We start from the raw sequence: 27,022 nt of genomic DNA, 5'->3' as shown, positions 1-27,022 counted from the left end.
ATGGTCAATCGCGATTGACCAGTAGATTGCAAAGGCAACGCGAGTCGATAGAGTTGCCTTTGTGATCTTTTTCTTCCTGCCTCCCTGAGCCAGGCCAGGTGCATGCAAGCGCCGGGCCCACAAGACTTTACCTCCGATGTCAATTCTGACGTCGGAGAGGAAGTCCTGGGCCAGCCAATCGCTGCCTGGCTGGCCTGGAACTTCCTCTCCGATGTTACAATTGATGTCGGAGGTGAAGGCTTGTGGGCCCAGTGCTTGTATGTGCCAGGCCTGGCTCGGGGAGGCAGGAAGAAATCAGCTTGGTGGCTTGGAGGGGGGGGGGGGGGGGGGGGGTTAGGGAAAGAATTGGGGGAAGTGGAGAAATCAGCACGATGGCTTGGGGGGGAGGGGCAGAAAGGCAGAAAGAAAGAAATATTGGATTTACAGAAGAAGGAAGTGCAACCAGAGACTCATGAAATCACCAGACAAAAAGGTAGGAAAAATGATTTTATTTTCAATTTAGTGATCAAAATGAGTCCGTTTTGAGAATTTATATCTGCTGTTTATATTTTGCACTATGGCCCCCTTTTATTAAACCGTGATAGTGGTTTTTAGCACAGGGAGCCTATGAGCGTTGGGAGCAGCTCTCTGCGCTAAAAAACGCTATCGTGGTTTAGTAAAAGGGGAGGGGGTATATTTGTCTATTTTTGTATAGTTGTTACTGAGGTGACGTTGCATATTTTAAAGTCATCTACCTTGACCTCTGATAAACCCCCCAAATACAAATGATAATTAACATTTTCTCAGCGTACTTTGTGTTTTTTAAAATTTTATTGTTGGTAGATCATTATGACTTGGTCATTTTAAAAGTAGCTCGCAAGCCCAAAAGTGTGGGCCCCTCTGCTCTATAATGTCACATGTTGGTTACTTTGCACACATCCCAAAGCGTGAATCTGAATTTTTTTAGGGGGTGTATCAGGGGCAGACAGTGAACACACACTCCTTTGCTACTAAGCAGTTAGAACACCTGCATTGCCATTGGCAGTAAGGCCCGGAGTGTCGAACCAGCACCGACATCGACAGCCGCTGATCACGTGTTGATCACGCATCGGCGCCGGTTTCGGTATTGCGCCAAACACTGGACATTTAGGCCAGGGTTTTCTGGACCTACATTTCCGGTGCCTATCTTCCACTGTGCCTATATAGGCTGTTGAATGCTACTCCCAGCGTTGGCCATGCCTACTTTGGCATTCAGCAGCCTAACGTGCCTACATAGGCACGATTCCTATGAGAATTTTCTAGATGCCGGTATGCGCCTCAAATCTCACTTAAAAATGCCATTTGGATGGCATTTTTAATGGAAGTATGGGCACCTGCTGGTGAGTAGAAAAATCTGGGCCTAAGTGCTCCCACAGTAATTCTTTTTTTTAATGGCTGCGCACTACTGGCAATATTAGCGCACATCATTAATATAAAAAGTAAAAAAAATAAAAACAATCTGGGTTTACAACTGCAGTAAAAATGGGAATGACCTGTAAAAGGGTATGGTAAAGCCATTTGTTGCTGCAGGTTAGTAAAATGACTCTATACGTAATGTATTACATTACATTAGAGATTTCTATTCCGCCATTGCCTTGCGGTTCAAGGTGGATTACAAAAGAATTACAAAAAAACGTATTACAAGAAGAAGATATCTGGTAATTTCTAGAGGAGATAAAGAGTAGATGAGGTTGCTTTGGGGAATCGGGAAGGTATTGTAGGAGGTATTGTAGGTATTAAGTCGTTTGCAGGAATTTCTTGAAAAGTAGCGTCTTTACTTCTTTTCTGAATGTTTTGTAGTCTGGGGTCAGAAGTAGTAGATTGGAGATTTGGTTGGCAAGTTTTGCTGCTTTAGCATACTAAGCCTACGCATCTCCAGAATGACCTGAATTTGTGTTTCACTCATTCTTCAGCCTCAGGAAAACCTGAGAAAATGAACAAGAATCTCTGCATGCTGGCATGGACTCTGATAATTATTAACTTAAGAATTGAAATGAAGTTAGTTACTTACTGAAGAAGCACGTCGACTCCCTAGGAAAGAGATCCTTCTACAGCAGGGGTTCTTAACCTGGGGTTCATGGATGGGTTTCAGGGGGGTCCATGAGGATCAGATAAAAATGAACATCCCTATATATAGCCCAGTACTGTTGATTTTTCTCGCAGATAACAAGAGAGTAGATGTAGGAGTAGAATAATGGTAGTCATAGATCTGTTTTAATTTGCACAAGAGGATTGTATTTCATAATTAAGAATGGCCATTACTTTTTGCATAAAAAAGGAGTGTTTTATTTAGATTGTTTACTTTAAAGTTTAGATTTTGTTTATGTCATATATGTATGAGACAATCATTTTGGATCCTTGTAATTAAAGTATTTTCCATCAGATATCTGTTACATCAAGAGCTTTTGTTACTGCTTTTGTTAACAAATCTCTATCTAAGGCATGGAAGGAATCAACCGTAACTCCGGTGTTAAAGAAAAAAGGTTTGGATGTTGAGGATTTAAAAAACTTTTGTCCTATCTCTGTAGTTCCATTTTTAGGAAAAGTAATTGAGAAAGTAGTATTGAATCAGTTAAATGATTATATACTACAAAAAAATTGCCCTGATGAGTTCCAATTTGGATTCCGACATGCGCACAGTGTCGAATTGTTAATGATCTCAGTATTGGAGACTTTGAGGGAAGGGAAAGATAAAAGTAATAAATATCTCATGGTATGCTAAGATGTCTCTGGGGCATTTGACACTGTAAATTTGGAAATTGAAACAACTAGGTTTAGCAGGAGATGTATTAAAATAGTTCACATCTTATCTAATTGAAAGAGCTTTAAGGGTGAGAAGTAAGGGTGTGGTTTCAAGAATAGTGGAAGTTAAAAAAGGAGATCCACAAGGGTCTGCCTTATCTGTTCCTGAAATACAATCTTATTCCACAATAACTGATCTCTAGAGCTGTTAGTCACTAGCTTTTAACTTTGTAGCATTTTTAATCATTGTAAACCACATAGAACTTCACGGTCCTGCGATATATAAACTGTTATTATTATTATCAGCAATGCTGTTTAACATCTATATGGCCTTATTGGGAAAGCAGTTTAAAGAGATGGGTGTGCAATAGAGAATATATGCCGATGATATTCTGTTCTTTTTTCTGATAAAAGACATCCCTAATATAGATCTTTGCTTGCAAAAGTATGTGGAAATGATCAGAAGTGTGGATGAGTGAACATGATTTGAAATAAAATGTTAACAAAACGGAGGCAATGGTGGTGAAAGGTCAAAGAGACAATTTTGAGTTGAAAATGTGGTTGGTATGGGGGAAAAGCTGCTGGTAAAAAAGGAGATGACTGTCCTGGGAGTGTGCTTAGATAGTTTGACAATGGAAAACCAAATATTAAAAATAATCCCTTATACTGAGCCAACTCGATTACTGTAACATCGCCTACTTGGCACTCCCCCAGAAGTATATGTGGCGATTGCAACTAGTTCAGAATGCAGCGGTTAGACTACTTTGTGGACTGAAAAAATTTGATCACGTGACTTCCTATCGAATTTTACACTGGCTGCCGATGGAGGCACGTGTGAAATTAAAGTTTGGTTGTTTCTGCTTCAAGGTTCTCTACGGCTTAGCCCCTAAATACATAACAGACCTCTTCTCCTTCACAACCAACAGACACATGCGAAGCTCACACCCGAAGTTTGTTTCTCCACCGGTTAGAGGTTGCAAATTTAAAAAAGTCATCACCAACATCTTCTCGCACATCAAGCAGCATTATGGGGTAAAGACCTTAAACAATTACTCGTGCCTACTACCTATGGAGAATTCAGGAAACGCCTAAAAACACATCTGTTCCTAAAATACTTAGGAAACCAACCTATTCTATCTTAGTCCTCAACAAACGATCACAAGAACTATCAATCACTAAATCTGTGCTTTGTTTATTCATTCTCTGTAACATTTCTAATCATTGTAAACCGCACAGAACACACAGTCCTGCGATATATAAATTGTTATTATTATTATTATCTAGTCTGGAAAATAGTATATAATACTGCTCATACTGGACAATACATATCAGTATTAGAGGCCCAACATACTTGAAGGGCTCTGGCCTCAGAATCGGAGCCTACGCACAGCAGTGAATCACAAACTGAGAAGATCCGCGTAGTTAATACAGCTCCTGCTCCAATCATTGGCCAGTAGTTTAATCTTTTTTGAAAAACTTTTTTATAAAGCAATTTAATGAAGCTAAAACCCTTTCAACTTTAAAGGGATATTAAACATATGTAGTAGCCAGGATTTGAAAAAATGTGAGACCAAAAAGACTTATCTCAGAACTTGACTTGTCTTTATACCATGTTCAGTCACCAGTGTCTAATTTGCCGACGCAGCCACGTTTCGCGGGAATTTTTATCATCCGCTGCGTCAGGGCCACCAGGACACTCAAAATCACAGGCTCAATCAATTCACTCGATCACAGGAGCTGTATTAACTACGCGGATCTTCTCAGTTTGTGATTCACTGCTGTGCGTAGGCTCCGATTCTGAGGCCAGAGCCCTTCAAGTATGTTGGGCCTCTAATACTGATATGTATTGTCCAGTATGAGCAGTATTATATACTATTTTCCTGATTATATTATATGCTGCTGGGGTAACTAGTTTTAGGTTGTATATTATCTAGTCTGCCCATCCGCAGTAACCATTATCTCTTCCTCTCCCTAAGAGATCCCACGTGCCTATCCCATGCCTTTTTGAATTCAGACACAGTCTATCTCCACCACCTCTTCTGGGAGACTGTTCCAAGCATCTACCACCCTTTCTGCAACTCTGGAGCCTATAACCTCTTTAACTTCATCCAATGCCCTCTCATTCCAGAGCTTCCTTTCAAATGAGAGACTCGACTCGTGCGCAAATTTCACCCAGAAACACAAGGCTATAACTTACAAACATGTCATAATAGAGGGGCAGAAGTTGCAATGTGAAAATGGGAGCACACTATTTTCCAGCTGATTTTTAACTTTACTGTGGCTCTGGTACTCAAAATATATGAGCAAAGCTATGTGACCAAGTACTCTAAACTGAAGCTATACCATTCATGAAGTGGACTGTGTGAATTGATGTTCTTCCCATGAATTTGATTGTGCTTGATCAGAACATTTAAAAAAAAAAAAAAAAAAAAAAATTAAGCCCATCCTAGGGTCAATCAAAGCCACTGATTACACAAAGCTCCGTTTTTCTTAAAATTTGCTATTATATTTGCTCAATGGAGCAAATTTCTTGGTTATTATAGCTATAACTTTTATGTTTTCACACTCAGCAATGATACACTGCTAAAAAGACATTTTGAGGCTAATTCAATAAGCAGGTGTCCCGACTGTAGGCAGGAAGGTATCCTACCACCGTCTGGCAGCCAATCGAGACGCATGTTTAAAGAAACAGCCACCAAGAACCCTGAGGTAGGCTGCTTACATTGTAGGAGCTTGTCATGGGTGCAGATGCCTAGGGCCACTTAAGCTCATCCAAGGCTGGGCATGGCACTGTTTTGCCTGGAAATGACCTTGGTCGTGCTTAAGTGGCCGTGACAAGCTCCTACAGTGTAGGTGGCCTGCCTCAGGGCCACGACAGGTGCCTGAAATGTAGGCCAGCAAAACGCCGGCCTACATTTCAAAAGATAAAACTAGATGTGGGTGGCTGAACCGATCGCGGCAAGGGAATCCCCGATCAGCTGAGCCGGAGGCAGCAGATTCGGGGAGTCCTGCCAGTCCAGCTGATTGGGGGGGGGGGGGATATCCCTGTCGCGATCAGCTGCAGCAGGGGAATCCTCAAACCCCAGACCCCCGCCCAGAAAATATCCAGGCAAGAGGGATGCCCACTCCCTCTTACTGCCCCCCTAACCTCCCCCCCCAAGTTGCCTGGCAGGATGGATGCCCACTAGCACAGCCAGAATAAATGGAACATGGAAAGATATAATAGAAACCTGTCAATATAATTGTTAGTGAAGAATGAAAGTGTTCATCATAAGGCAAGTGAGAAATGAACCACATATACTGGCACCCAGTCCTGGATTAGAATATGCTTTAAGTTATCCTAAAAAGCCTTAGCCCCACCACTCCACAAAGGTCCACAGCTAAATGTATCTTGGTAGCGGGAAGAATTACAAGGTTCTCATCACCGGCTTTCCACTAGTATCTTTGGTACTTTATTTTACTATTATTTAGATTTGCTTTTTTCTTTAAAACTATATCACCACCATTTAATGTTTTAAGCCACTTACCTTTAAAGCTGACATGACTCGGGAGAGACGACCTGACATGTTTCGCCCTCCTGTGCTTTATCAAGGGTCTCCCGTAGCCTTCCCTGCCATCCGATTCAGTGTAAATTACTCTCAGAATTTACTCTAATTTACACCGAGTCGGATGGCAGGGAAGGCTACGGGAGACCCTTGATAAAGCACGGGAGGGTGAAGCATGTTGGGTCGTCTCTCCCGAGTCATGTCAGCTTTAAAGATAAGTGGCTTAAAACATTAAATGGTGATATTATAGTTTTAAAGAAAAAAGCAAATCTAAATAATAGTAAAATAAAGTACCAAAGATACTAGTGGAAAGCTGGTGATGAGAACCACATAATTCTTCCCGCTACTAAGACACATTTAGTGGTGGGGCTGAGGCTTTTTAGGATAACTTAAAGCATTTACTGCACTCTTTATTCGGGATCTGGATATTGTGACTGTTATTGTTATTCCGAATTAAGGACTCTAAAAAATTTTACATCATTATAGAGGAGCTGGATTAGAATATGGCAGGTCCCATGTTGTAACTCATACTGGGGGCCACTCACAAAAGGATGAGACCCTGATACCCCCCCCCTCCCCGTTTGCTTTAACCACTGTCTTACCATTTTCCTTCCTCAGGCGAGAGATGAATTTCTTGGGTGGGATGACTCCCACTTTCTTCTTTTGCGTGGCAATGCTGTTGAAGAGATCTGAAAGGCACGTCAAGAGACTTTCCTTCTTCCGGGGCTGGACCTTGTATGCCAGAACTTTTTCCCGAAACGGACGACAAAAATAAAGCGCCTGAAGAACTGAGTTGCAGTAGCAGGTGTTGCCAAACTGGTTGAACAGAAAGACGGCAAACAGAACGGTTAAATGTTTAATGTAAGTAACGGTTAAATGTTTAATGTCAGTACCGTCAGAGAGGACTAAGATTGCTATAACCCTACTCTTGTTTTTCTTAAAATGGACCACAAAATCCAGTTTGTTCCTTCTCTAATGACTGGAATTAAATTATCAAGTTTTGTTGGATTTTTTTTTTTTTTTACAAAGTTACTGTAGAGCACTAATGGCCAAATTTGTCCTTTGCAGGTTGGAAAAAACAAAAGGAATTGACCCCAAAATATCCACAAAGAAGAAAATCCAAAGAAAACAAAAAAAAACTCTGTGGAGTGATGATGTTCCTAAATGGACTTTATTTGAAAGTGTCAAAGTTCCAAAGGTACACTGAAATCATCCACATAAAATAATTCCATCCACACAAAAATAAATCATCCACATAAGAGCCTTAAAGGACCTAGTCCGCTATGGATACAGGACCCAACACGGTCCATGTTTCGACAAAAAGTCTTCTTCAGGGGTCCCTGGGGGTCCTATAAAGGTGAGTACGTGGGAAACAATTGTGTGGTGAGCCGGAAGTGAGACACTGCTTGCATTTGCAATGGAAAGGGTACCTTTGGGACTTTGACACTTTCAAATAAAGTCCATTTAGGAACATCGTCACTCCACAGAATTTTGTTTTTTTTTGGTTTCCTTTGCAGGTTGGGACACTTTTTACAGGACTACCATCAAAGATGACATATAGAAGCTACTGGGACTTCACAGGTCTCTTCAGAGCTACAGTGTTAAAACTATGAGGAGGGAGGAATAAGCAATTAAACATATTTCCATTGATATCATTGCTTTGAAAGGATGAAGAACCTGACACAAAGATGCCTTCTTCTGCCTTAGATATTCATGGGCTCTCCAACAGTCACACTGGGTTTTGAGAGCACTTTTTCTTCTCCGCAACCACATTTCCATTAACAAGCTATGTATTCTTACCCCCTCTTCTACGAAGCCACGCTGAATGGCCCACGCTGCTCCCGACACTCATAGGAACTCAATGAACGTCGGGAGCAGTGCGGGCCATTCAGCACGGCTCTCTGCGCTAAAAACTGCTAGCGCGGTTTCGTAGAAGAGAGGGCTATGGAGTCAGTATATCAAACCTTTGACTCGGACTCCTCTTTTTCTACTGCCTAACCCAGACTCCTATTATGTATAATAAATTTAAGAAAAATTTAATTTAATTGCAGAAACGCAAGATATTTTATCAAAATTAGGACTGCTAGACCACAAGATATAGTTGAAGTTTGAAAAAAAGAACCTAAACAAACAAACAAAAAAATCCATAAAGTACAAAATGATAAATTTACCACATTATAATGTAGGAAGATTTTATTTTGAAGGTGGAATCAGAGTCGGTACTTTTTTTTTTTTTTTAAATCAACTCCAACTTCACCCAAAATTGACACCACAGCCCTGCTTAATGTTACTGGACATAACTGAATGCATAAGAATTAGCACCAGTCTGCATTGTTTGATGGGTTTTATCTTTCTCCTTTCTACTATCCCATTCTCCCCATTAAAGTTAAATATTTAGAAGCCACAGTGCCTGCAGGCCAGTCAGTACTTGGTACTAACAGGCTTGCGAGTGCATTTTAAGCAGTTTGCCTTTCAGAATCCAGTGGGTGATGCTGCAACAGTGTACCTCTCCACACATTGCTGAAGCAAGTATGAGAATAAAAGATGGGAAATAGACCGCTTTGTAAACTGCTTAGAATGAGCAGTATTGGGTTTGTATAGAGATATCTAAATTTAAAATAAAGAGAAGTAACACACAGAGATTTAAAAATAAAATCTCCCCAAGTCCTTCTAGAGGTCTGTCCCAATCCCATATGCATGGCTGCCCCTTTTATTTTGAAAAGGGCAATTTTCCACAAGTAAAATATCTGTTTACCCAGGGAAATCTCTTTACAAACTGTCTCCTTAGAGACTGAAGCATTCAGATATCCATGTTCTGCTACCTCCAGTTGCTGACAATGATTACATAGTGTAGGCCCTAACCATATGGTCTCAGGTGGAAGAAATTTGGAAGATGTTTGCTTCAAAACTTGCATAAAAGTAAAAAAACAAAACACAAAACCCCACATTAGTCATGGAGACGTATACAGGCTAAGCAGTAACTTAATACTAAAATTAGTCTTCTGTTAATGCTAGAGTTTTCTTATGATTTTAGCTTCACAGACATGAAAATCTTTTTAAATTTGGATACTAAAATGATACCATTTCCAAAAATGCTTTGCTTAACCTCTGCATAATCATCTATGCCCTTTCCTGCTGCTTTAAGAAAATCCCAGAGAGAACAAGCTAAAAGAACCACTGGGAAACTTTAAACACTCCTGTCTGACCTTCAGCTGCAGGAATGGCTGCATTTGAGGGTGGAGAGAAGAGAGTGCAAATCAGGTGAAAAAATGTTCTAAAAATATGTTATCACTTATTTATAAAAGAGTAGGGAACACACTGTTTTGCTTATTGACATAATCTTCAGAAATTTGACAATTGTTGTATATCATTTCCTGTTCTTATCTCCTAAACCGCATGTAGGAAAGATGATTCATTTTACGTCGCTAAATGTTCAGTGCTGGAAAAATATTAATCTTCTGAAGGAGGCTAATTAATCAGCTGAGTTAAGTAAACCTGGAGCACAGAAAGGCAACAACGAAAAAGGCTTCACGGGTTATTTTATAGCTCTGTAATGTATTTTGTGGCAGTTAGGCCTTTATCTGATTAATAGAAAGGCTGAAACAACTTTGCTGTACTTAAAAATAAGCCACCCGATATTCAGCGTTATTTAGCCAGCCAGAATTGGTTCCTGGTCAGTTAAATATCTTTTGGCTGGCTAACCGCTAATATTCAGCAAAGAGAGCTGTTTCCTGCTGAATATCCCAGTTAGTGGCTAGCTGGCTACATCTCACAACTTAGCTGGCTAGCAGCAAATATTTAGATGCTGGCCAGTTAATAGACCATCTACCTTTGGCTGCTAAAAAGTTAGCCAGTTTGTGCTGAATATTACATAGCCGGCTTACTTTTTAGAGGTCTAATATCCCCCTGGATATTCAAAGCCAGTCAGTGGCATTGTGGGGGGGGGGGGGGGGGGGAAGGGGGCAGAGGACCACCCCGGGTGCCATCTTGGTGGGGGTGCTGGCACCTCTCTGCCCTCCCATGCCATGCCCTCCCTTCCCCCGTACTTCTTTAAATCTTCATCCGCGTAAACAACTTTTCCGGCCTGCTGCTCGTGCCAGCCTGGCTCCCCTCCTAAAATCACTTCCTGGTCACGGGGGGCAGAAAGTAACATCAGAGGGAAATCCAATACTGGTGTGAGTAGCATGCCAGAGAAGCTGCTCGTGCTGGCAAAGATTTAAAGGAGGTACTACTACTATTCATCATTTATATAGTGCTGCGTACACCCCTTTCAGTGCTATATAAATAGTAGTAGTAGACGAGAATGTGCGAGTGTGGTGTCAGGGGTAGGGAGGAAGAATGGGGACAGAGAGGAGGGCGTGGGGGTACTACCACCCCGGGCACCTCCTACCCTTGCTATGCTGCTGCTATCTGTCACCAGAAATAGCCCAGCATTGAATTTCCAGGCTCAGCGCTGTCTGCAAGAGTCAGCTGGCCTTCCTTTCCCCGGCCTTAAGTCCCCTTGTTTGAAGGAGGGGGCGTGCCTAGTGCGCTAGGAAGCTCATCCTCTTTAGATCAAATTCTTCCATTAATCCAAAAGAGGCCTCCACCTGCAGCAAAAATCATTTTTTTTTTAATTTCATGGCCAATATAGTTCCTATAATTATGCACTAATGCAATAAAAACATGGCTTAAAAGTTTAATATGGCAAATGCTGGTTAATTGCATTTCATTTGGGAAGGCAGGAGATTAATTATAGCCACAGCAGAATATCAAAGATTCCATGTTTATTAGTGCCTGGAGGAGACCTTTTAGTACCTTCTAGTGTGGTGGACACCTGGAATGCGCTTCCAGAGAGCATAATAGGGCAGAGTACGGTACTGGGGTTCAAGAAAGGATTAGACAATTTCCTGCTGGAAAAGGGGATAGAGGGGTATAGATAGAGGATTACTGCACAGGTCCTGGACCTGTTGGGCCTCCGCGGACTGCTGGGCACGGTGGACCTCAGGTCTGACCCAGCGGAGGCACTGCTTATGTTCTTATGTACCAGCTGCAAGCCTCAAGATTTTCTAAGGATGTTCAGGAGAACCCCCAAAATCATTAAAATGCTGAAGGACACAGTATTGGCAGTTTTAACCCTCAATGAAAGCAACAGCCAAGATGGTATCTGAACGAAATACAAATCGAATCTTCTTATTTCTGTAAGAATACATCACCCTCAGGGGCAGCAACACATATTTGGTTGAAGGGGGCCAAATAAACCAAACTCTGCTTGCAATCTAATCAAGCAGGGAGTAGGATTGCTCGCTTGCTCGCTCATTCATTAATTTTTCTATACTGTTCTCCTAGGACAGGGGTAGGCAATTACGGTCCTCAAGAGCCGGAGCCAGGTCAGGTTTTCTGGATATCCACAATGAATAGGTATGAGATGGATTTGCATTCACTGCCTCCTTGAGATGCAAATCTATCTCATGCATATTTATTGTGGATACCCTGAAAATCTGACCTGACTGGCTTTCGAGGACCGGAATTGCCTACCCCGGTCCTAGGAGAGCTCAGAACGGTTTACATGAATTTATTCAGGTACTCAAGCATTCTTCTCCGTCTGTCCTGGTGGACTCACAATCTATCTAATGTACCTGGGGCAATGAGGGGATTAAGTGACTTGCCCAGGGTCACAAGGAGCAGTGTAGGTTTGAACCCACAACCTCAGGGGGCTGAGGCTGTAGCTTTAACCATTGCGCCACATTCTCCCCTCTTAATCCTTCACTGCCCACCGCTTTGAATGTGTAGCCAAAAAAAGGCGGAATACATCCTCCCTTTTGTCTGAATTGCTTAGTTCTCTTTGCAAAGTTTCAAATAAAAGGACAATATATAAGATCAGTCTTGCAAAACTTGAGATGGTCTCATTGTGTGTAAGTATCACTTTTTTCATAACCTTTGATGCACAGGCATATATACTGGCAACATAGTCTTGCCCAGTGGCATACTAAAGGGGGGCACAGTCTGCCCTGGACGCCATGTTGGTGGGGGTGGCGGCACCCCTCCTCCTCTCCGTTCCCTTGCCACGTGCGTGCCCCCCCTTTCCTTGTACCTTTAGTTGTTCACCGCCGTGAGCAATTTTAATGTGTTCCTCGTGACCACGTTGTCTCTCCTGCTGACATCACTTCCGCACAGGAAGTGACATCAGCGGGAGAGAAGACGGGGTTGTGAGGAGCACATTGAAGTTTTTGTTGCTCGTGGCAATGAACAACGAGGTACGGGGGAAGGGGCGCGCATGCAGCAGGGGGGGGATTGGGGGAATGAGTGGGTGGGGATGAGGGCGGGGGAGGAGTGCCACCACTCCGGGTGCCTCTCACCCTCACTATGCCACTGGTCTTGCCTACCCTCTCTCTTGCCCTAAACACTAAACTTGATTGTGGTATATGTAAAACTGTCTCTCAAAGAACTCCATAACAAACAAAATTATGGATTTCACTTTGTATACATTTTTCATTCTGTTGTGTCAAACTCTTATCTTCTTTTTTTTTTTTATATTCTTTATTCATTTTGAAAACTTATAATAAGTGTGTCAGCAAATAACATTTTAACTTAAATACAACACTTAATATTCTGTACTAATCCAGTTCAAAACTTATCTCCCCCTCCCCCTAATCCAAATCAATTTCAAAAATCTCAAATTCTTTCTTATCATTTCATATAATTATACAAAGACCAGAATCAGCCTCTTCCCCGCTCCCCCACCCCTTGACATATAACAAATAAAGGGAAAAAACAATGATTCACATATTACAATACTTTGTTAAGAGCTCCCAAACATCTTGAAATTTTCTTAAATACCCCTGCTGTGTAGCTATTACCCTTTCCAATTTATATACATGACATAACGAATTCCACCAGAAATTATAATTCAATCTATTCCAATTCTTCCAATTACTCGTAATGGCAACCCCTGTCATCTTCAACAGATGAAATAAAAAATGGTCTTAGGGACCACAAATCTTTTTTTTTTCTTTACAATAAAAATGTAAAGTTATGTTTCCTGGTGCTGGTTCTGTACGTTTAATATTTGCCACAAAGGTCTTGTCATACAAAGCGTGAACTCTCACTATACTCTGGGGATAAATTTCTACTAGAATCTGGGAAAAATTAAAATGTAATAGCTTGATTTGCTGACACACTACCCAGTAAACCCTGCTGTCATTTGTAACCTGTACAGGGTTTCCTCCCTTTGTCACCAATTTCCCTGCGCGCAATATATGCACACTTGCCAGGTATCAGTCAAGAAAATAACTTTTCACTATGGCACCAGGCTAGCGTTTTACATGTTCAATCAAGGACTAAACAAACCTCAGGTTTTTTTTCCATACGCTGACTCACAATTTTAAAAAACAGAAAGAACAGAAGGTCAACCAAATGGCAGACGCCAGTCAAAAATAAACAAGATAAATACTTACGTTGACCAATCCAAAGTAGTGCTCATTTACAGGAAACTGCTCGGGACCAATCTCTTTCTCTAGAGCAGAGGCATTGGTGCCCTGTGGGAATAAAATAGATCCTAGATATGAGGAAAAGGAACGATTCGTTTGCCTTTAAATAGAAATCACAACAAGAGTAACAGCCCATAGCATAGAGAATTGATATGTCCTTCTTGGTCTGATTAACATCAGTCAGCACTCCCACAAGGGAACTTCAGACCTCCAGCATGATTAACATGCCCAAGGTGTCATGTGTTTAACTGCTTTGCATCTAGTATAAGAAGCAAGATTCAGTAACCAGGGATCTCAAAGTCCCTCCTTGAGGGCCGCAATCCAGTTGGGTTTTTGGGATTTCCCCAATGAATATGCATTGAAAGCAGTGCATGCACATAGATCTCATGCATATTCATTGGGGAAATCCTGAAAACCCGACTGGATTGCGGCCCTCAAGGAGGGACTTTGAGATCCCTGAGTTATACATATCTGGGGGGGGGGGGGGGGGGTTTGAGTCCAGTGGATTATGCTCTCCCTCCACTAGATGGAAAGAGTAAAACTACTTGGTTTCCCTTTTTGTATTGGTGCAGTAAGGAAGCCAACCAGCCTCAGGAGCCTTTTGGATAAAGTTCTCGTGAATATTGCCAAAAAGCTCCTGAGACAGGCCATAGTGGCTGAAATACCTGCGTGTCAAGCCATCGCACTCTTAGGCAGAGTTTTGAAATATAGTTGCACATCAGAAACTTTTGAACATCTCCACTGTTGTATTGTTGTTTAAAAATACCATTCCAGAATATATTCCACACATTAAAAAAAAAGGTGGAAGGGAGGCCAAAGCAATAGTCAGCATCAGCATGGCTAAAAATTGAGGGGAAAAAGGCTAAATTAGCCAAAAGAACATCTTTCAATACATGGAAACAAGAATCTGAAGAAATCAGCATTAGCAAGTTAGATGCAAAGCACGGCTAAGAAAGGCTAAAAATTCAGGTACATTAGAAGCAAAAAAGTCTGTGCAGGAGTCAGCTGGACTATTAGATCATCAAGGAGGATAATGTCCCAGCAGAGAGACTACATGAATTTGTTGCTAAGAGCTACCCATACTAGAAATTGTATTTAAAGGTGACAATACAGAGAAACTGGAACAAATCTCAGTGAACCTAGAAGACTGAATAAGCCAAACTGGCAACTGAAGAGCAGTAAATTGTCTGGACTGGATGATACACATCCTAGACTACTAAAAGAATTCAAATATGAAATTGCAGATTTACTATAAGTAACCTTTAACATGCCATGAAAATCATCCACGCATGCTTTAGAGTAATAGATCGCGGACAGGTCATTGACCTGGGGGCCGACGCAGGAGCGGACTGCTGGGCATGATGGACCTATGGTCTGACTCAGCAGAGACGATGCTTATGTTCTTATGGTACCTGAAGATTGGAAAGTGGTGAACGTAATGACAATTTTTAAAAAGGGTTCCAGAAATGATCTGGGAAACCAAGTCAGCTTGCTGCCAGTGCCGGCAAAACATAAACTACAGAGTGCCTACAAAAACACTCCTTGATTTTAAATGGTTACAAAACCAAAATGTATTGGAATATTCTTTCACCTTTGAGGCTACAGTTTCATCAACTCCTAACGTTTCATATGGCATCTGTTGATTACATACACTCGAAGGGCACCCCCACCTGTTACTCGGCAAACATCGATGTGATAATTGAGCTCGGACCAGATTCTCCGAAGCATATTCGGTGTTATCGCGTTTATAGCTTCAGTGATACGTTCCTGCAGATCATCCATAGTTGCGGGTAGTGGAGGTTCGTACCCCCAGAGGAAAAAGTCACAAACAGTAATGTCCGGTGATCTCAGGGGTCACTTGAGGAATACCTGGTCATTTTGTCACATTGCATTGTCTGAAGGTTGTAACTTCTGCACCAATTGCAGCTGATAAGGGTAAAAGTGCAAGCGATTGTGTAAGATCTTGCTAACCATGCTTTTTGGGACATTTATTTACTGTCATCTTATTTATAAACATATTCCAATAAGTTTTAATTTTGAAATCAAGGAGTGTTTTTGTGGGCACCCTGTATTATACAGAAAAAAATTACTGAATATAGGGCCTCTTTTACAAAGCCGTGTGAGCGAGTGCCACACAGCAAATGCTCCAAAGCCCATTAATTCCCTATGGGCATCGGCGCATTTACTGTGCCAGCCCATGGTAAATCGGCTTTATATGAGAGGCCCATGGAGAAAAACATGGGGTAAAATCAATATGAAGAAAGCAGAGGGAAGCCTTAACTCACCAAATTGCTACATTTTTGAAGGCATGAACAAACAAGTGGATAAAGGTGAGTCATGTGATGTAGGGATATCTAGATTTTCAGAAAGCTTTTCACAAAGACCCTCCTAAGAGACGACTGAGGAAATTAGAAAGCCGTGATGGCATAAGAGGCAATGTTCTATTGAGGACTGGGAACTGGTTAAAAAATAAAGAGTAGAGTTAAAATGGTCAATTATCTCAATGTAGTAGGGTAAATAACGAAGTGCCGCAGGGATCTGTATTAGGACTGGTCCTTTATTTATAAATAATCTGGACATGAGAACAATGACCGAGTGAGGTGATAATTTGCAGAAATTATTAAATCACATGTAGACTATGGAATTGCAGGAGGACCTTACAAGACTGGACCACCAAATGGCAGAAAAAAAATTGATAAGCTCTGCCGTAAAGAAAACATGAATTGACTGTTTACTCTTTCAAAAAGTAAACAAGATTAGGGGACATGCCATGAAGTTACACAGTAATACTTTTAAAGCAAAGAGGAGAAAATATTTTTCAATGAATGCATCCTTAAGCTTGGCAACTTGTCATCACCCTCTGTGGCAAAAGCAGTTAGCAAAGCTGAGTTAAAAAAAGGTTTGGACAAATTTGTGGAAGAAGTCGATAACCACTATTAAGGTAGACCTGGGAAAAGAGTAGGATCTTGCGATTTGGGATTCTGCCAGGTACTTGTGACCTGTCTTGTTCACTGTTAGAAGCAGATAACTTGCTTTGGTCTGACCTTTTATGGTTAATTCTATATATTTTCGTAGTTTTTTACATTCAACTGAAGAGTGATCTGAAAGGGAAACCTGGGAAAATGTGATAGAATTTAGCAGGCCTTTGCAGGCCGGTCACCTGGCATTTCTGGTGTCATAATGTCAAGCAACAACATAAGTCATGATCCAGGCCATAGTAAGAAACTTCCTAGCAACTGCAAATAAAAGTTAATTATCCCTGGAAGGACTACAAAAACATACAGCCCATTACTAGGCAGCAATGCAAACTTGCAGGTAAAAAAAGAAAAGAAAAAAAAAGTACTAGTAATTAAAAGATCATTACTCTTTGCTCATGAGATTTTTTTATGTATAGTGCTCTTTAACCCCCCTCCTTTACTAATGCGTTAAACACGGGTTTTAGCGCCGGCAGTGGCGGTAACTGCTCTACTGTCATATTGATATAGGGACTTTAATAATAATAATTTATTTCTTATATACCGCTATACCGTGAAGTTCGAAGCGGTTTACAATAAAGATACATTTGACAGTACATGGGATAGAAACGTGGGATGTGAGTTTCAGTTAGGAACACCATTATAAGATATCTGGGGATGAGATGTCTTCAAGTTTTATTTTGATTTGATAAATCGCTTATTCAAATTTACTAAGCGAGTTACAGTAAAATAAAGATGAACGTACATTTGGACATGCTATTTAAAATTTAAAAATAATGGGTTAGACTGACACTAATTGATACACAAGGGATGGAGGAATAAAGTTACAAATCAGTGCTTTAAAGTAGAAGAAAAACCATAGATGGAAAAAACATTAGGGAGGGAGTAGTATAAACCTAGAGAGTAACTACTTTACAATTAAAGATTAAAAGCATCTTTAAAAAGAAAACTTTTTAAGTTATTTTTTAAACGGCTGAGATCATTTTCCTATCTTATATATTGAGGCAAAGTGTTCCAAAGTTGCAGGGCCATCACCAAAAACATATCGTGGCGTCTGGTTCTGATAACTTTTAGATCATTTGTTGTATTATTGTCCATTGATACTTAAGTTTTGGAAGTCAATATGGGGACAAATTAATGTTGTACTTGGGTCATCGATACCACTAACTTATGAAGCTATAATTTGTGGTACTTTATTACATGTTAAACCTTCTTTGGATCGTTATAAAAGCTGATTTTTCCTAATAATGATGGGAGTAGCCATTCAAATGATAACACGCAATTGGAAATGTTACGATCGACTTAATTATACTTTCTGGTGGGCAAACTTGTGTTCTAGTTATAAATATGAAAGAACGAACGCTGAAATTTTAGGTTATAGTAAAGTATTTAACATGGTCTGGAGCCCATTGGCATCATTTATTGAGTCACAATAGATTTTCTTTTATCTTTTATCTGACCTCCTTACACATCCAAGGTGGGAGGGAGGGTGGTGGGAAATGTATTATTGTTTGCTATTTCTATTTTATTTATTGTATGGAAATTATAAATGTATATCTACTTTCATTAGTTAAGGGGGAAGGGGGGAGAAAATGAGTGTTTTTCAAATTATTTGCATATTTAAAGTTTGTTTCTTGATTTATGTTTAAATTCATTGTATTGCACTATTTATATTTTAAAATTAATAAAGATTAATAAAAAAATAAAAAGAATTCTATAAGTGTCAGAGCAGTTACCGCCGCTGCTGGCGTTAAAACCTGAGCTACGCATTAGTAAAGGAGGGGGTAAGTAAAGAATCAGGGTGGATAAAAATCATAGATTAAAAAAAATTTTAAACTGATTTTTTTTTAATTTAAATTGGACTTTAAAAAAAACAACTAAAATGCTTTTTTGAGGAAAAAATCTATCTAAAGATAGTCTAAAAGTTGTTCATCATGAAATAACGATTAGTTTTAATTTATGTAGCATGCAATGTTTACATTTTTTTTTGCTAAATGAGTTCCATTAATCCATTCCATGTCACAGGCATGATTTAAATCAAGTCTTTCTGACAAGTGATTTAAAACTGATTTGATTTAAATCAAATCCACCCTGTAAAGGATAAGTAAAGGCCTGAACATTTTAGTTGACGTTACTATTTGTCCTGTAGAAATGATGGGAGGATGGCGATTGTCTTCATCACTACATAACTGGCATCTATGAATGTGACTCGAGGAGCACTTGTACCGGGCTGCAGAGGGCAATGTGCAAGCACATTTGTGTATGTTTTGACACAGCAGTTCTTTTGCTTCTTTTTACCTCTTACAACTTTGAGCCACAGCAGCTGCCACTAATATCTTTCTTCCTCACATCTCATATGATAGCTTAAGGATCTTCTCAGGTATTTTCACCTTCACATGGCTAGGATCACTAACTAAGCTCTCATGGTAGGAACCCCCACAACCAAAAGGAAGTAGCTGTGGCTCACTAGGTAAAAGCCCTGTGCTCATCTTCCAGAGGTCATGGATTCAAATCCCAGCACATATTTTAATTGTGGCATTCTACCTTGCAGGTGCACCTTGATGATCTCACAATGAGGTCAGCTGCACACCTCCATTTGCAATGAAGTAGAAGCCATGCTAAAGTCTGTATCTGTTTTTAAGCTTTTGCAAATGAAGTTATGTATGCAATCTATATATTTTTTTCATGTGCTTTCTTTGCTTTCAAGAATGAGCTGATTGGAGGCAAAAAAAAAAAAAGGTAGCTTTTTAGCAAGAAACCTAAAGCTGTTTTTCATGTGCTGTGCTTCAGTTAATGGATCTTTTTCTCTAATTAACAAATAGCATTGCTGTTTATCCACAAAAATAGAAGGTTTTGCATGCAATATATCTGTTTTGTTTTGATGTGCCCTGTTTATGTGGTGCCTTATTAAATGTATTTTGAGCTTAATAAAGCAAATATAAAAACCCAGAGAGCTATTTAGCAGATCTCATTAAGTATGTCCAAACTATTCCTAAGTTCCATCCATAGAACTCAGGTCTATTTGAAGCCCAAACTATACTGAAAAGTAGTCCTCCTTTACAATGCCTATAGGACCTAGTTTTACAATTGCTATGCAACTTGTTATCTAAGAGGTAGGCAATTCCGGTCCTCGAGAGCAGGAGCCAGGTCAGGTTTTCAGGATATCCATAATAAATATGCACGAGATAGATTTGCATCTCAAGGAGGCAGTGCATGCAAATCCATCTCATACATATTCATGGTGGTGATCCTGAAAAACTGACCTGGCTCCAGCTCTCGAGGACCGGAATTGCCTACCCCTGGGCTAGCTCACTGTGTAGCACACTGATTAAACCTACAGCCTTCTACCCTAATGTTGCTGGTTTGAATCCCAGTCACTTTCTCTAATGGAAGAGAAATAAAAGCATGAAACAGATCCAACTACCAGTATCACAATTATAGTGAAAAACGCCACAAGATCGCCATTCTAATAACATCATAATAATAAAATATAACATTAAGGACATTTTTGGATGTCTAATTCTCACCTAAAACCTGATTCTCTAAAAGACATCTAAACAGTGCTGAGTGCGATTCTACAAAGAATGCTTATCTTGGACACACTTTGCAGAATCAGGGCCCAAGAACCTTCAGTTAGGGACAAAAGAAGAAGAATTTTATCGTAGGCCCTGACATGGGAGATTGATTTTGAGGTTACTTTTGATTGAGTTCTTTTTTGTTCGTCATTGGGCTCGTTTCAATTTTCTAATAGAATATGTTGCATAAACAACCTATGATTTTAGCTTGTTCATCGAGCCAATGTTTGTGCATTGAAGGGAGGTATAGCAAGAGCGAACAAACACTTCCATTTAGAGAATTTGTTAATATTTTACAATTCCTGAAAATCCAGTTAAGTTATTTTCTAGGCTGTGTTTGGATTTAAACTAGGCTTTACAATAATTCACTATTAATAGTTTAATAAATTTGATATATCACTCAATTCAACAAATATCAAGAGTGGTTTACAATAAAATTTATAAAAACAGACAAAGAACACCAAAAACTATAGGAGAGCAAAGAAAAAAACTCCCTTACCAGTTTTCAAATAAGCTGTATCTGTCAAGAACCTGAATAGGTGCAGAATACATATTTGGGAAACTGAAAAATGCAAGAGAGAGCAGTGATAAGACAGCAGGTTGTCATTTTAGAAATGTCATTTTAGAAGCTGTTTGGCCTGCAACTGCCATATTGGATTAATGGCTGCATTAAAGATCTTTGGAAAATTATCATAGGGTAAAATTGGGAGAATTACTGCAAGCTGTGAATGTAATAATTGCTAAGGATTCACTGGAAACTCAGTTAAATGTTCCTAACAGAACAGCTACTGCATTGAGGTGAAAGATCAAGAAGAAAACCGATTGGTAAACCCATCATACCAGAATCAGGCAGGGTCAGTAGGAAAAGAGCCTTCTGAAATGTTCTAGGATAAATTGGTGCATTTCAAAAATCAATACCAGTGGCACTTTCAAGCCCTGTGACAGAAAACACCGAAAATTGTTCTTTTCATTAAACACCTGAAAAGCTGTTTACTGAAGAAATGAAGGTAAGAGAGCCACCAGTTCTCATCCGTGCAAGGAATTATTTACTTGACACATACTCATTTACAGTTTCGCGCAGAATATTAAGTTCTCAAGCAACGGACTTCAGTTTGACAATGATTCAGTGACTAAGATGCTTCTTTGGCTGTTAAGACAGCTCTCATTAACAGTGTTTTGTGGTGCAATGAAGCCAGAGACATTACATTAGGGATTTCTATTCCGCCATTACCTCGCGGTTCAAGGCGGATTACAAAAGAGTTATAAAAGATGGATTACAGAAGATATCTGGTCATTTTTAGGGAGAATAAAGAGTAAAGTAGGCTGTTTCTGGGGGTTTGGGAATTAGTGGAGGGAAGGAAGAGGACTTGTGGTGCTAGATCTTTTTCCAGGGATTTTTCTTGAGCAGTATATATGTGGTGTTAGGTCTTTTTCAGGAATTTCTTAAACTAAACTAAAGAAATACTCTGGCACACAAAGAACCAAAATAATAACACTGGAGGCTCATGAAGGCTTTAGAGCTGGTAAAGGTAGTTTAAAAACGATAATCTTGTTGGACTGATCTAAAAAGGAAAAAAAAGGAACTAAAGCCTTTGGTTCTGGGTCACTGGATTGACGACGTGTGGTTATATATAGGCTGGTTATATATAGGCTGGAGTGCAACAAAAGTAATACACCTTTTATTTGACCTGTGTATCGGTCTGGAATTTGCATATGTTCCAATTTGTTATTTATTGTTTCCTCCTGTGGACTTGTGCTGTAAACCAGTGTTTTTCAACTCGATCCTGCCCCCTTGCCAGTCAGGTTTTCAAGATATCCACAATGAATATGCATGAAAGATATTTGGATATAATGGAGGCAGAATATGCAAATTCATTGTGGATATCCTGAAAACCTGACTGGCAAGGGGTTACTTCAGGACTGAGTTGAGAAACACTGCTATAAACCACTTGCATGAACTATTGAAAGTATGAGGGCCACCAAGGGCATAGATAATAAGGTGCATTACATACGAACAGTGCATAAAGCCCATCAGAAGCATGTAAGGTGTTTGATGTAGTGATTTGGTACTTCCCTTGCTATTTAAATATTTAGATAATTAAAAGTGATCCTCTTTAAAAGAGCACATACTGTGGCCCTATTTCCACCTCTACTATCAAACCAAGAAACTCTTCTATTCCTGCTTCCTTCTCCCTGATATTATGTCTTTCCTCTTAAGCCAGAGGCTCCCAAACTGTAGGTTAGGATCCCAGATGGGGGGGGGGGTCATAAAATCCATATTCGAGTTGTAACCTAGGTGGGCTCTTCCATAGGTACAGCATAAGAACATAAAAGCTGCCATTACTAGGACAGACCAGTATCCTGTTTCCAACAGTGGCCAACCCAGGTCACATGTGCCTGGCAAGATCCCAAAGAATAAAACATTATTCTGCATCTCCAGAAAGGGTGTAGGATGCATAACTTTATTTGGCTGCGATTGTGGGGTCACTCACAACCACAAAGCTTGATATGCACTATTCTAAACACTTCCACCTAAATTGCAAGCTCTTTTGGAAAGAAACTTTCCATAACCTCTATACTATCTACTCCTTATCAAATCTAAAATGTTCAAATTACCCATTATGCATTACCTAATTTCGCGACAATTCTTATGTAATCCGCCTTATATATTTTGTAACATCATGACAATTCTTATGTAATCCGCCTTGAACCGCAAGGTAATGGCGGAATAGGAATCACTAATGTAATGTAACCTCCCCTATATTGCACAGATTGCTTAGAAACCAGGTAGATATCTGAATTAATGTACTGTATACATTTTAGTTCTAGAGAAAGTCATTTATAGATATTTTAATGAACAAGGAAGGGGGTGGCATGTATGAGGCTGATTGAGACTAAGACTCCTGTTGCTTTCCATCTCCAGGTTGTTATGGGAACACAGCTCTTTCATTTAGAAAAAGCATTAATCAGGGGCTCTTTACACCAACTGAAAAAGGAACTTACTAACTGCAAAACAGTATTTCTAAATAATTATAAATAGTTTGCAACTGTTTGGCAAACTGGAACAGACACCCATCTGGTGTCTAAGAAGACCGAAGGAAATAATTCAGCTTCTGTATTACACTGCACAACAAAGTTTTTGCTTCCTGAACACTGCTGGGTGTTTCTTATAGAATTTTGGGTGCTGATCATGAATATTACATCAAAAATTACCCATCACGTACCATTTCAGAGAAATCTTCAATTTTGTCGTGATTTTTTCTTATATTTGGATGCAAACAATTTTTTCTCCCATAAGTGTCTTATCAACCAGGTATAACTGGAATATCTGTGGAGACCTCAAAGTCGTTGCTCTGTTACTAGGACTGCAGCTTGGCTATACAAAGTACTGCTGTTTCATCTGCGAATGGGACAGCCGAGACAGAGAGTCGCACTATTCTAGAAAGAACTGGCCACTCCGTAAAAAGTTAGTTCCAGGACAGAAAAATGTAGCACATGAATCGCTTGTTGACCCGACAAAGATATTTTTGCCTCCTCTTCACATTAAACTGGGACTCATGAAGAATTTTGTGAAAGCAATGAACAAGGAAGGGGAAGGTTTTCGTTATTTAAGACAGATGTTCCCAAGAATAACTGATGCCAAGATCAAAGAGGGTATTTTTGTTGGCCCCCAGATCAGACATGTTATGAGTGACAAGCGATTTGAAGATCTGTTAGTTGGGCCGGAAAAAATTGGCTGGAAAGCCTTGAAAGACGTTGTTGACAATTTTCTGGGCAATTACAGAGCCCCAAACTACATTCAGCTGGTAGACAAACTTCTCAAAGCATACAAGAGAATGAAGTGCAATATGTCACTCAAGATTCATTTCCTCCATTCACACTTGGACTTCTTCCCCGCAAATCTCGGTGCTGTGAGTGACGAGCACGGTGAAAGGTTTCATCAAGACATAGCTACGATGGAGAAACGATACCAGGGCAATTGGAATCCGTCAATGCTTGCCGACTATTGTTGGATGCTACAACGTGATGCACCAGACACTGAATATAAAAGAAACTCGGGAGCAAAACACTTTTAATTCTGTTTCATTTAGTCGCTTGTGCGAAACGTAAACTTGACTATATATTTTATTGTCAGTAAACATAAAAATGTCTATTTCTCATAGTTCTTACGTGATGCAGTAAAACCAAAACCATATTTGAGCATACCAAGTTGGTACCTGTCATAATCACCAAAAACTTTTCAGGAATCAAGACTTAACCAAAAAATTGTTGTGCAGTGTTATTAGTGACAGGTTCCTAAAAACTGCTCTTAGGGAGAATCAAGTTCAATTTTTAACTCAAAATCAAGTAGAAGAGATACAGTTGTAAAGCAGCACATTATTTACAAAAGCCCTTGCCAAAATATATTTGAATCCTGCTATAAAATGGAAGATTAGGTTTATACCTTCAAGATGCAGAAATCCATCACTTTTCTGAGGACATGAGAGCTAGAAAACATATCCAGTTACAATGTCTGCAAGCAATCCTTGCAGAAGTCTTTTGCAGTTGCTCTGCTTCTATTTCTTATTTTTTCACATAAAGTTCATTTTCTCCGTGGATTCAGTGCCTTGAGACCCCTTCCCTGTGGTCCCGTCAGAGAAAAGGACGCAGGGAAACCCCAGCCTCCCCGACGGTCTGCAACACCGAATCTGCCAGACCGCCAGCAAATGAGGAAACCCTGGCATGGGCGGAAGGCATAGCCTGGGCATCACCACCGCCTCCTGCTGATGAGTAGTGCTTGCGCAGGGAGCCTGACACGCCAACACCCGAAGTCGGGTCCCCTTCGTGGTGGCCGGAACATTTTGTGCACCTGACAGCTGCATCTCAGCAGCCATATAAAACAAACTTTGTGCTGCTTTTTTGAAGCGCTCATAATGAATGCGCCAAAAACTCATGCACAACACTGCCACACAAAAATGGCAGCCTCAGGAGTACTGTATGCTCCTTTTATTTCTTGTGTCTTTTATTTTTTAACTTCTCACAGCTCACCAGCTGTATCAAGAGAGCAGACCACAGACACTCTAAAGCACAGGTGTCGAAGTCGGTCCTCGAGGGCCGGAATCCAGTCGGGTTTTCAGGATTTCCCCAATGAATCTGCATGAGATCTATGTGCATGCACTGCTTTCAATGCATATTCATTGGGGAAATCCAGAAAACCCGACTGGATTCCGGCCCTCGAGGAGGGACTTTGACACCCCTGCTCTAAAGTGTAGTCTGTGCCTAACTGATGGCCAGGCGTACGGTTGAGGCTCCTGTAAATTCAGAAAATCTGGGGGAAATGGGGAGAGGGACTTGACCCTTCCAAGTGTGGCACCCCCGAGGTCGGTAGGACCCACAAAAGGGTCCCCCAAGTTCTATCCGGACAACAAAAGGGACAAGAAAGAGTCACTAAACCAGATCCAACAGGCCCAAAACAAACCTCAGCACAGACTGCACAAGCTTACCAAGTCTGAAGAACTGGGCTCAATGTGCATTAGAGAATGACACGGGGGACAAATTTGTCCCCGTCCCCGCAGAAACTCAATGTCACCACCCCATTCCTGTAAGCTCTGCCTTAACCGCACAAGCCTCGAACACTTATGATTTTAAAGCGTTTGAGGTTTGTGCAGATGAGGATGGAGCTTGCGGGAATGGCGCGGGGACAGGAAAAGAACTCTCCGGACCAGGACAGGGGAAAAAAGTGTCCCCGTGTCATTCTCTAATGGGCACCGCAGCGCCCTAGGCGAGCCACTTGGCAATCCGCTGCACTGTACGTCAGGCTCAACTACCTCGACTTTGGAAAACTACTCAAAACTCACCTTTTTCGAGACCAAGACCCTTAATGCCCCTTTTCCACCCTCCTCCTCCCCCCCCCTTCTGATCTACTCCCCTCCCCCGTCCCCCTCCTCTCCCCCCTACTTCTCTCCTTGCGGATTCACAACTCTACGTTCAATTTGATATGTAACCTTTTGTAACTACTCTCTCCTTGCTGTTTGCAACTCTACGATAAACTGTTTAACTAATGTGAACCGCCTAGAACTCTTCGGGTTATGGCGGTATACAAAAATAAAGTTATTATTATTAAAAGCCCTCTTTTTCCGAGGCTGCTTTCAGCTCCTAACTCCCACTCCCTCCCTCTCTCTGCCACAACTTGCTCATAAGCTCTTCAGAGCAGGGACCGTCTTCTTACACGTCAAAATGTCCAGCCCTTCGGCGGTACAGAGATGTTCGAATAGTCAGAGGACAACATGAGTACTTGCATGTCACATGGAGCCCCCAGAGAGGGCCCCTTCTTCCTTTCCAAAATAGGGAACGTGAACTTCTCGCTGTCAGACCCCCCTCTCCCCCGTCGCGAGGCGTCGCCCTCACCATGGTACAGACGGAGGCGAGCTTTCGGACAGTCATTAGCACCTCCATCCGTCTCCCGCCGCCGCCATGATGGAGCCGGAGCGCAGGCCAGTGACAGCCGCAGGTGGTGCGACCGCCAGAACGCTCCGGCCGGGGGACTGTGCGCCGGAGAAAGCGTTCCGGCCGGCGCGAGGAGGAGGAGGCGCGCGCCGTCGCCATAGCAGCTCGCGCTGGCTTCCCTCGCTGAGCGCGGGGTTTTTTTTGTAGGCCGGAGAGTTTGGGCCGCCCTGATTTTCTTACCAACCCTCACTAGTATTCAGGGAGCGCCCTGG

General features: G+C 41.0%; 1 protein-coding gene across 1 annotated transcript in view; it reads right to left on the bottom strand.

Moving 5' to 3' along the window:
• The window catches only part of LOC117360815 (ubiquitin carboxyl-terminal hydrolase 12-like), a 71,125-nt gene extending 44,103 nt beyond the window's left edge, over positions 1-27,022 (bottom strand). The window contains exons 1-3 of the mRNA XM_033945252.1: positions 26,712-27,022; positions 13,742-13,822; positions 6,908-7,121 (exon numbers count right to left, since the gene is read on the bottom strand). Of these exons, the coding sequence (XP_033801143.1) occupies positions 6,908-7,121; positions 13,742-13,822; positions 26,712-26,909 (493 nt within the window). The 5' untranslated portion in view covers positions 26,910-27,022. The remainder of the gene's footprint in view (positions 1-6,907; positions 7,122-13,741; positions 13,823-26,711) is intronic.

Source organism: Geotrypetes seraphini, chromosome 5, assembly GCF_902459505.1.
Source record: "Geotrypetes seraphini chromosome 5, aGeoSer1.1, whole genome shotgun sequence".
Lineage (NCBI taxonomy): Eukaryota > Metazoa > Chordata > Amphibia > Gymnophiona > Dermophiidae > Geotrypetes > Geotrypetes seraphini.
The sequence above is the reverse complement of the archived record's forward strand: the minus strand, read 5'-3'. Positions and strand labels throughout refer to the sequence as shown.